This window comes from Capsicum annuum, chromosome 10 (assembly GCF_002878395.1).
Source record: "Capsicum annuum cultivar UCD-10X-F1 chromosome 10, UCD10Xv1.1, whole genome shotgun sequence".
NCBI lineage: Eukaryota > Viridiplantae > Streptophyta > Magnoliopsida > Solanales > Solanaceae > Capsicum > Capsicum annuum.
In genome coordinates, this window is record NC_061120.1 from 166,087,539 (window position 1) to 166,099,220 (window position 11,682).

Below are 11,682 nucleotides of genomic sequence, written 5' to 3' on the forward strand. Positions count from 1 at the left end.
CCAAAAAAACTAACGATCAAACAAATAAAATAAGGCTTACAAGAAAATAGATTTTTTGATGTTTAAAAAGTCAGCTAAAGAGTTAGGATAACTGAAACCGATAATTGTAGGAAAGAAAAAAAATAGAACTTAATCTGTATAAGAAAAAAAACAGAACTTGAACTAAGAAGAGAAATAGCAGAAAAGCTTGATTATTTGTCATTGATCTCTGCCATATTTATACATAATATCATAACTAAAAATGCTGATTTAAAGGAGAAAAATCAAATTCTGCATGATTGCAACCTTATTTACGTAAACTTAATTCAACTTTAAAGCTGTATTTTGAATTACAGTAGCTATTACAACTAATCTCTAGCTTTTGAGGCACTAATATTAACACTCCTCCTTGACTCAAGAGCAGTAACGCCAAGTCTTTCTCTGAGAAATTTGAATCTTGCTCTGGGTAGAGACTTAGTTAAAATATAATCATTTTGGAAATCAGTTCTGTAGTGCACCATGTTTATGTCTCCATTTTTTTGCACCTCTTTTAAGAAATAAAGATTGATCTTGAAATGTTTTGTCTTTCCATGAGAGACAAGATTATTTGCAATTGAAATTGTAGCTTTATTATCCACAAGGATTTCAGTACTCTTCTTTTGTTCTATGTACAAATCTACCAGCAACTTTCAAATCCAAAGGACTTGATTCATAGCTAAAACAGCTGCAATGTATTCTGCTTCAACTATAGATTGAGCCACAACATCTTGTTTCTTTGAACACCAAGAGAATATTCCAGAACCAAAACTAAAATAGTAACCTAAGGTGCTTCTCATATCATCTGAGCAACCAACCCAATCACTATCAGAAAATCCATGAAACTTAAAATCTGATGTCTTTTTGATTATTATACCAAAATTAATAGTACCTTTGACATATCTAATCACATATTTAGCTGCTTGAAAATGAATTTCGCTAGCACAGTGCATATATGTTGAAAGTAAACTCACACCATTAACAATATTCGGCCTTGTTGCAGTCAAGTACATTAAGCAACCTATAAGACTCCTGTAAAGTCCTTTATCAATATTTTCGTCTCCATCTTCTTTGCAAAACTTCTTATTTTGATTCATAGGAGTTATAGTAAACTTGTAATCTTCCATTTTAAACTTTTTGAGAATTTCTTTGGCATATTTCTGCTGGCATATGAAGATCTTATTTCTTTTTTTGCTGAACTTCCATTGTAAGGAAATAGAAAATTTCACCAAGGTCTGTCATCTTAAAAACTTTCATCATTTCAGTCTTGAATAGAATGATCAAGTCCAAATTGCTACTTGTAACTAGCAAGTTATCTACATATAAAGAGATAGTGATTTTGATAAATCAGAATCCTCTTTTCTAATATAGAGCGTACACTCGCTGAGGCTTTTTTGAAAGCCTAAGCTAAGAAGATGAGCATCAATTCTGCTACACCAAGCTCTAGGAGCTTGTTTCAAACCATACAATGCCTTCTTTAGCAAGTACACTTTGTCTTCTTTGCCTTTGATAGAAAAACCTTCAGGTTTTTCTACAAAGATTTCTTCTTTAAGGTAGCCATTTAAAAAATTTGATTTCACATCAAGCTGGTGGATCTTCCATCCTTGTTGAGCTACTAATGCTAAAAACATTCTTATCATATCCAAATGGGCGACTAGAGCAAAAATTTCAAAAAAATCTACTCCAAACATTTGTGCATACCCTTTTACAACTAGCCTAGCCTTGCACTTATTTATAGAACCATCAATATTGAGCTTAGTTCTAGAAATTCACTTGACTCCAATAGCCTTCTTGTGTGATGGTCTGTCAACCAGCTCTCATGTGTTGTTCTTTTATATCATTTTGAGCTCCTCCATGCATATCTCTATTCCTCATCTTTTATAGCCCCTATAATTTTTGTAGGTTCTAGAACTGCAACATTATACCTTTGATAAATATCAAAAAGTGTTCTTGTGCCTTTAACAGGTACATCATCAATATCATCATCTAGAAATTCTAGATTCTTTTGCTTTTCATCATCTATCTAGCTCCATATATCATTTCCCCCGAACTTGACATCCTTGCTAACAATCAGTTTGTCATTTTGAGGCTGATAAATCCTATAAGCTTTTGATAGATTACTATATCCTACAAAGATTCTAGGTTTAGCCTTCTTATCCAGTTTATCTTTTTTTCACTAGAGGTACATAAGAAAAACAAAGACAACCAAATATTTTCAGATTTGTTAGCAAAGGTTTGTAACCAACCAAGCCTCAAATAGTGTCTTCTTTTGCAAAGCTTTAGTTGGCAATCTGTTTAGTAGAAATACTGCAGTATTGGCAGCTTCAGCCTAAAATTTCTTTGGTAGCCCTTTCTCATGAAGCAAACACCTTGTCATCTCCATTAGTTTTTTTTCCCACTACTACGTTTGTTGAGGAGCATAGGGTGCCGTTTGCTGATGCTCGATTCCTACTTCATTACAAAAGTTGTTGAACTTTTTGAAAATATATTTGGTTCCATTATCTATTCTTATCACCTAAATTTTGTAACCACTCTGATTTTCCACAAAAGCCGTAAATTTTCAGAATACATCAACGACCTCAGATTTAAAATTCAAAAAATAAAACCAATAATATCTGGAACAATCATCAATAAAGGTAATGTAGTACTTATTACTATTTAAAGATGGTGTTTTCTGAGGCTCGCCTACATCTGAATAAATAAGTTGTGGCTTATTCTTTTGCCTCCATGATGAATTCTAAAAAGAAAGCCTTGATATCTTCCTCTACTGACAAACTTCACAAGTAGGCAAATTTTTCTCAAGGCTCGGGAGACCTTCTACGAGTTGATTTTCTTTCATAGAGAGTATCACATCATGATGATAATGTCTAAGTCTTTTAAGCCACAACTCTGAATAATTTTCCAACCGGACAACTGTTGCTTGCTCCTTGTCCAATAGATTCAAGGAAAAACTCCTTTCTCTCATATTGTCCTTGAACATCTCCTTATTATTAGAATCCTTGATGACACATGATTTTTTTTCAAACAATACTTTAAAACCATTTTCAAGTAGCTTTCCAACACTTAAGAGGTTTTGATCAAGATTAGGATCAAAGAAAACATCAGTTAAAAGTTTCAAACCTGTAGGACTTTGAATTGCAACTATTACTTTACCTTTTGCATCAAGATATTCTCTATTTCCAATTTTGACTTTGGAAATAACAGATCTATCTAGATCTTTAAAGACCTCTTGATCACTGGTCATATGATTTGTACATCCACTATCAATCAACCAATTTTTAGAAGTGCTTTCGCTAGCAAAACAAGTTGCTACAAGCAATTGCTCTTTTTCATATTGATTTATAGCAACCTTGGCTTTTTTTGGTTGCGTTTATGACTTGCATACCCTCTCCACTTGGACCGGTTGACCATATTTGTTGTACTTAATATCTGGTCTCCACCAATATTTTTGTTGAGAGTGATTTGTCTTTTTGCAATGAGGGTAAGGTGGATTACTCTCTCCCTGACTGTTATAATTATTACCTTATATTTGCTTTTGGTTCTTTTTGTTTCCCTTGTATGACTCGTTCTATTATTTAGCTTGAAAAACACCTTCAATAGAACCTTCTTTTCTTATTATTCTCCTTTTCTCCAATGCCTACAAAGCTTTAACAAGTTCTGCCAAGGTAATGCTTTAACAAGTTCTGCCAAGGTAATGCTTGACAGATCCTTAGAATTCTCTAAAGAAGAGATTGTGGCTTCATATTTCTTCGAAAGTGTGACAAAATTTTTTTGAACAATTCTTTCATCAGTAAAATCCTTACCAAATAATCTCACCTTGTTGGCTAAGTCGAGTAGCTGATCTTTATAATCTTTTATAGTTTCTATTTCTTTCATTATCTTCATTTCAAATTCCTAAATCAGATTCATCATTTGCATATTCTGCACTCTTTCATTTCCTTGATATTCCATTTCAAGATACTCCTAAATTTCTGCAGCGGACTTTATTTGGATAATTTTGGTAAGAATTGAAGGAGATACTACAGATAAAAGGCATGCTTTGTCTTTGGCTTTCCTTGTCTTTCTCTTCTTGTGATGTTTCATCTGATTCACTGTTGGATTAGCTCCAAGAGGAGCTACTTCATAGTCCTCTTCTACTGCTTCCTATAGATCTAGTGCTTCAACTTGAACTATCATTCTAATTACCTAAGCTTGAAAATTCTCACCAATGAAGACAGGTGGAGTTAGAAAGCATGTTTCAGAATTCATTTTCTATAAACTATTTAAGATAATAGTTTAAAGAAAGGTTATATAGAAAGAACTTATGTTCTTATTCACTCTCTTCTCACAGGTCCCTCAAGATGGCAATGCTTTTGATACCAATCTGTAGGAAATAAAAAAAACAAAACTTAATTTGTATAAGAAAAAAATAAAACTTGAACTAAGAAGAGAAAGAGCAGAAAAGCTTGATTATTTGTCATTGATCATTGCCACATTTATACATAATATCATAACTGAAAATGCTGATTAAAAGGAGTAAAATAATCTGTCATTATCTTTAACTATTATAGCCTAAAGATCAACAACTATTATAAAATCAGATTCTGCATGATTGCAACCTTATTTACCTAAACGTAATTCAACTTTAAAGCTGTATTTTGAATTACAACAGCTAGTAAAACTAATCTCCAGCTTTTGAGGCACTAATCTTAACAATAATGCAACAAATTCTTGAATAACAACATCAACATCTACAAAGTTACAGTGTGATCATAAGCCTATTGATTTGAACCAAAATTAACATTTTAATAGGATAAATTTTGAATCCTACCTTGAGAAGAAACTCAAAGATGAACAATTAAGAGGCGAAAAACAATATTTCTTCTCCCAAAACTTGCATGAGAACAAAGCTGGTGATGAGTAGACTGACAATTATTTTACCACAACATCGTGGGCGTGTTTGGGTGAGGTCTGATCATGGAAATTTACACTGTTTGAATGATTGGTACTATTAAATAGCCAATGGTATATACTAGTCCACCCCAACAATAAGGGCCTGATTTAATACCCGGTCCTTGTACGAGGTAAATGAAGAACAACAAGAACACTAAGTTAAATAGCAGTAAAACGGTCTCCTTTCAATTGACTGGTTAGTTAGGAGTGATCTTTTTTCTATGATGTTCAAAGTAAAGAAAAGAAATGTTTACATGGAATCCGCTTTACTCAAGGGATTAAAACCACGACCTATCTCATTAGGATTTCATCAAACACTAATCACCAAGCAAAGAGTTTCTAAGTTAATAAATCTTGAATGATCAGAATAGCAAGTTAGATTTCGCTTGAGAAATATCCTTTTGAATTTGCAAAATCTAAGCTTCTCTCTTTAATATGATGAATATATATGATAAGCATTAAGAAAGAAGCTTTCTCATTAGAAGATACTGATGACCACTACAGAATGCATCCCACTATTTTGCTGCTACTACTAGAAGGTACTAAACTGTTGGCACATAAGACAAAAGACAATTTTGTATTGCAGAAGTTAGGAACACCAATTTATGTAGCTGGTCTTTCAACTAGGTTTGTTAATCATCAAACATGAAAAAGCAAGAGGGACCTGAACCCAAGAATAAAAATACTTTTTTTATCACCATTAATGTTGTAACTCAAATAGAGTTAACAAGATGTCTTAATTTTTCATTCTCATCTACTAGAATATTACTAATTTCAGATGTGAAGCATTATATTACATACAATTAGGACATCCTTGAACTAACAAGATCAACTAATTTCTTTCACTTTACATCAAATACATAAACTTCAAATCTGCAGAACACATATCTTATTATAATAAGATAAATTTAGCAGCTATATAAATCCAACAAAGATAGCCAACAACATTCAAGAATAGAAGAAAAATTGTTATTCTCCATATTTAAGAAATTTTCATTCTCAACATTTTCTCCTCTAATGTATACACTTGCATCACATTAACATCATCAGAACCCTCTATTCATTCATAATTTTCTTCACATTGTTCCTAATTTTAAGATAAACAACATCTAAATAAGCTTGAAGGTATGTTCTACTATAAAAATGTAAATGAATGGTTGAAGGAGCTAAACTTGAATGAAGAGAAAATGACTCAATATTGAAATCTAGGTGGGTCTATTTGGTTTGAATGCTACATGAATAACATAAGTCTGATAATCCTAGAGGTAGAAGGTCATAATATCAATGCTAGGGATAATGAATATAAGAATCTCAAAGAATCTCTTCACCTTTATGATTCTAAAATTAAAAGGTGCGACCAATTAGAAAATGGAACGAGTCAAATATACTCTTATATAGTAAAAAATAATTTAAATATACCCTTCTTTATATTTTGATCTAAACATACCTTTGTCATTATACTTTCGATCCAAAAATACCCCTCTCATTGTAACACCCTACCTTTCTAGGCACCTAATGACACTCCATAAGTCATGCAAAGCTTAAATTTAGTGGAAACATTTTAGAGAATGTTGGACAAGTTTTTGGACAAAAGTTGGGTTGGAGTGCTGAGTGGTGCACCACATTAGAGGCCAAACTCCATCCAACCAATTCTCAAGTTCTAAGTGGCACTATAAGACAAAGGCCAAACTTCAGCCAACCAACTCTGACGTTTTGGGTGACGCTCCACTATCGACAATAAAAATTCATTTTTTAATGTTATTTGAGGGGTGTTTTTATTTTTCTAACTCTGATACCAACCCATTTATGACTTATGTAAACACCTAATTTTGTCCCTCCCCGATATCACTTCTACTTATTTTTACCTTATCCTACCGTGTGCCCTCGACCATGTAATAATCCCTCTACAAAATGACAAAAATAACAAACCCCTAGCTAATTTTATCTTATCCTAACAACCTACCCAATCAAAATAAACCACATCACACCCTATCTCACTACCCTACCTACCCTACCCTACTACCACACGCCATACACACTTACAAAATACAATATACTAAAAAAAAGAAAACCCACCAAGGATTCCATACAGAGAATATAGATACACACATCATCATCATCATAGAGAGAAGAAAAAATCTCTATTTTTGGTTTCAATTTTCTGCTCACGAGACATATACATACATATGCAAAAAAATCACACACACAGGAGAATCAGAGAGCTGACTGTTGGAAATTTCGTGGAATGTTTGAAATTTTATTGAATAGTTTGATCTTCTTGCACTAAAAATGTATTCATTTGGCCGGGGAATGCCTCGAGGAATCTGTATTGATTTATCCGGGAAATGCTCTAAAGTATCTTGTACTTCGAAGATGTTAGTGATCAAGGCCCAAAACATTGGGTGGAGAAGGCCATGAAGCATAGTTTAGGATTAGCCTAGAATAGAGTAGGATTTACATTTCTGCGTTTTTCTATTTTAGGACTGTATAATTGGACTGAACACTATATTTTTGGACTTGTTTTATTTTATTTGTTTGATTGATTGTTTTGTGTTGGTTTATACATTTATAATGTCAAATTAGCCTATGCTTCACCAAGCCACCATGGTCGAACCACAGGATCGAGGGGTGCCTAACACTTTTCCCTCGGTCAATAGAATTCCTTAGTCAAAATTTCTGTTCGTGGATCAGTTTTATAGAGTCAAAACCATTTTGAAAAAGGATATCCAAGGATGACTTGGCACAATCGATTTATGCCAAGTGGCGACTCTGAGTTTTGAATATAAAAGGTCCTTTTCGAAATAAATTTCCATCTTTTGTCACTTTAACAATAAAAATCCTTTCGAACTTAAAATAAAAATTTAATTTTTTTTGGAGTTAAAAAAAGGGTGTGATAGCTCTGGCAACTCTGCTGGGGATCTTTTTAGAATTCGAGCTTATTTTTGGAGTTATGTCGGCTTAGGTTTGACATTATGAGTGTATAGACATTGTTTGTGTTATTGTTTGTATTTTTTTATCGTTGTTGAGTGCCTACGTGCTATGTGATTACAGTTTTTCTCTTATGTGTTACCGCTTTATATATGGTATCATTTGCATAACCCGAGTCAATTCTTTCTGCAACAAATTCTATAGTACACGCTGTGCACACGACCTATAGGTTAGTCATTCTTATTTTTTAGGAGGGGAAGCCGTCGGTTGGTATGGAGTGGGTGAAAAGCTAGCGCAGCCACTATCGACCATACGTTCCCCCAAACAACCTTGTTGGTGAACCCCAGCGCAGGTCAGCCTTTAGGTCATGCTTATTTGCATTATATTGAGATCTAGCGGGACCCACGTGGCCTTTTGTAGGAAACTCGCCTCTAAAGCATTCCTACGTGCTAAATGCTGCATCTTTGAGGGTAACAAAGTCATTTGACAGACTGATTTGGGCAAAAGTATGAGTTAGAAGAAAAATGTGTAGGCAAGAAATTGTTGAAAAAAAAAGAAAGAAAAAAAAGAGTGAAAAAAAATCTTTGTAGTTTTTAGGGTTCTTTATGGCTTTTGTTTTTCACAATTTAAAATGAAAATAAATAAAAATAAAAAAAATATGTGTTTTTTTTACTTTTGCACTAATTTTCCAAAAAATAAAAAACGTTAAAAAGATTTTTCTTTTATTTCTTTAGTAAGTATTCACAATTCGAAAACTCCAAAAATATTTTTCTTTCCTTTCTATAGGAGCTTTGTACATTTTTATATAACGAAAATATCAAAAAGATTTTTATTTCATAGTTGTTGGTGTTAGCTTCTAATTAAAACCCAAAAAAAGATTTTATTCGTCTGTCTTTAGTCATGTCTCCCAATTCAGTGTTTAGTTTGTCATTTAATCCTTAATTTTCCAAGATGGATGAACTACGCGTACCTGATTCTCGACTTTCGGGGCGGGATACGTAGGTAACCCTTGGTGGGTTCGATAAATTTTATTTTGGTCACTATTTTAGTCCTAGCTTGGGGTCTCCCCCTTTTTAGTTTGGTCTAGAGTCATCGGTCAATCTGTGCCAAGTAGGCTGACTGCACTTAGTGGTACCATTTGTTTTAATCTGAGTCTAAAGTGGTTTGTTTCTTCATGATAATCTGTCTGTATCAAAATCCTGAGGGTCGGGAACTTCTCCCCTTTTATCAATTGTTAAATCATAGGCCTTGTGTGTTGTTACAGGATGGATCTGCCTCCAAGGTCTTAAGTCCTAATGGTTTCTAAATTGCCCAAAAAGTAAATTAAGTGGTAGGGCATGCTCAACTACTCTGAAAGGCATGAGTTATCAAAGAAGCTAGGCACTCTCACTTCTCTCTTGTCTATCATGCCCCATCCAAACTTAATCGAGGCTACATTGACTTTTTGGGATCCAACTTTTCTGGTTTTAGGTTTGGAAGTTGTGAAATGAAACCTACCCTAGTGGAGATATCTGGTTTATTTAAATTGCCTTACATTAAAAAGATGATGATTCGAGCGTGGTGTCATTCTCCTAATAGGTTTCTCCACTGTTATGGGTTGAAAGTTAATGACCATCTGGGTTGCCTTAACCAATCTTAGATCTCTTTTGATTACTTGTATGCTCGGTTTGTCCTCCTAGATGGTTTTGGTTATTTTTGGGATGAATTTTATACAACTAAGAAGAATTGGGAGAAACGTTGCCTTGAAGTCTTCGCCTTTGTTCTGTTAGGCACTTTGGTATTCCCCTTGGAAGATAGGCGTATTAATACTCGGTTGTAATTTGTAGCGATGGCCTTATTTAACAAGGACAAGTGAGACAAGGTCACTATCGTGCCTTTGATCTTGGTGGAAATATACAAAGCTTTAACCAAGATGAAATGGGGTATGCAATTTTTTGAGGGGAGCAACCTAGTGTTACAACTATGGATGATGGAGCATTTGCATAGTTTAGAAACCATGCAAATTCTCAAATTCTTTGCTTAAATTTGATGTGATTGATCGTTGTCTGCCTAGTCGAGTAGAAACCATAGAACATAGAATGGGTTTTGCTTAATTCTCATTCCGTATAGAAGTCAACGCTTGGGTTGAGTTTCTTGAATCAAGAATAGATAACAATGTCTTGTTGACCTATCTATGGTTCCGACCGAAAGTAATTTTGGTTGGATCTAGCATACACCCCTATCTAGTTTTGTTAGGGCTTAATTGTACCCGACCTTATGCTCCTCTTAGGGTAATGCGTTAATTGGGTAGAGTGCAAGATGTTTCGCCAATAGTGGACTTTCAACAGAATGTGTAGTACTTTAGGGACCAAGCCAGGGGTGAGATCAAGTATGAGCAATTCTGGAGTAATGCAACATGGCAGGGCGTGGATACTCTTAGGGCAGGTTTAGATAATCCCGGATACACTCAAGAATATGGAATCTGGTTACAATCTATTCCTCGGGGTGTCAACATACCATTACCAGTACAGCTTATAGGGAGGATACAAGGTGAATGCATAGTTGGCGACCATCAGGATGAAGGGGCGGGGGCCAAAGTAGAGGCACTAAGAGTTCAGTTATTAGGTTTGCTCAAAACTGTGGAGGGGTGTCAGAATAGTCTTTTCAAGTGTACTCCTCATGAGGCAGGAATATGTGCCAGAGGCATCTTCCCAAATATCAAAGGGTCCTTACAAGATATGCTACATAGTTTGAATGGGAGAAAGAGAACTTCACAGGCAGGTCCATCTCAGCGAGGGTCATCATGCAGAGCCCCAGTTTGAAGGAGCATTTCCTATTTTTTTTTTGGTTTGAGTCCTTTTACTTTTCTGCCATTTGTAGTATTGTGTCTTTGTTAAGTCGGTGTTAACTTTGCTTTAACTTTGGAGTCTTTATTAGGATCATTATGTATGTTGTCATATTAGTCTAGAATGTCATTCAGTCTTTGTTGATTAGTATCGAGGTTGTCTTAATTTTGTTGTATGTTTTTGTTATTTCTTTCATCAAAATATTATGATGTTACGTCTTTCTTTTGTTTGTTTGTTTTCATTTTTCTTGAAAAAAAACATAAAAACAAAAAAACCTTCAATTATGTGATGTTTATGCATATACATCCCGAACTATGCAAGATCTGATTCATGTACAACATGATACGTAGGCAACCTACTTTTGGGTTCGATCTAATCATTTTGTTTCATTATTTTTCCTATTTTAAAGAAAAGCAAAAGCCATAAAGAATGATAAAAAAAGGTAGATAGCAAGAGAAGAAAACAATGAAAGGATGATGAGATGAGAAAAAGAAGGAAAGAGACTGATGCGAAACAAAAGAGAAGTGAGGGTGAAAGAAAAGAGGTGTGGTTGGAGAAAAGAAGCAAATGAGTGTAGATGAAAATTAAGATAATGTTAAAATGACCTCGCTACCCTCAAAGGATGGTAGAAATGAACATGAATCTAGGACAATTTTACCAATGTGATTCCCATGATTGTTGTGTGACCTAATCCTAACGGGTGTTGTCTTTGATGAGCATCTTTTTCCAGATAATAGTGGTTAGTTTACAACACTCTGGCTAGTCACCCGTACTTCACTAGATCAAAAGCAAAGCTCACCATGGCTAGTAGGGAGATTGAAAATTCGCTCATTGACCCAGATCAGGATCCCCAGGAGAAAAGTTCAGAACACAATGATGAGGTTTTAAGACCCAGATTCAGATTTGCTCATCCATCAAATTCAAGGTGATTGGGAGACACGAGATTTAAAGCTCATACCATATCGATAATGCTTATAGGAGC

At 34.4% G+C, this 11,682-nt stretch overlaps 1 protein-coding gene across 1 annotated transcript; it reads right to left on the minus strand.

The window, feature by feature from the left end:
* Nucleotides 1-668: 668 nt before the first annotated feature.
* LOC107844400 (secreted RxLR effector protein 161-like) lies at nt 669-1,142 on the minus strand. Its single transcript, XM_016688831.2, has one exon. It carries the CDS (start codon nt 1,140-1,142, stop codon nt 669-671), a length of 474 nt encoding a protein of 157 aa, XP_016544317.2.
* Between the last annotated feature and the right edge of the window lie 10,540 nt (nt 1,143-11,682).

Bases quoted from the DNA above. Each gene is read 5' to 3' on its own strand.
- LOC107844400 (XM_016688831.2), bottom strand. From the start codon at position 1,142: ATGGAAGATTACAAGTTTACTATAACTCCTATGAATCAAAATAAGAAG.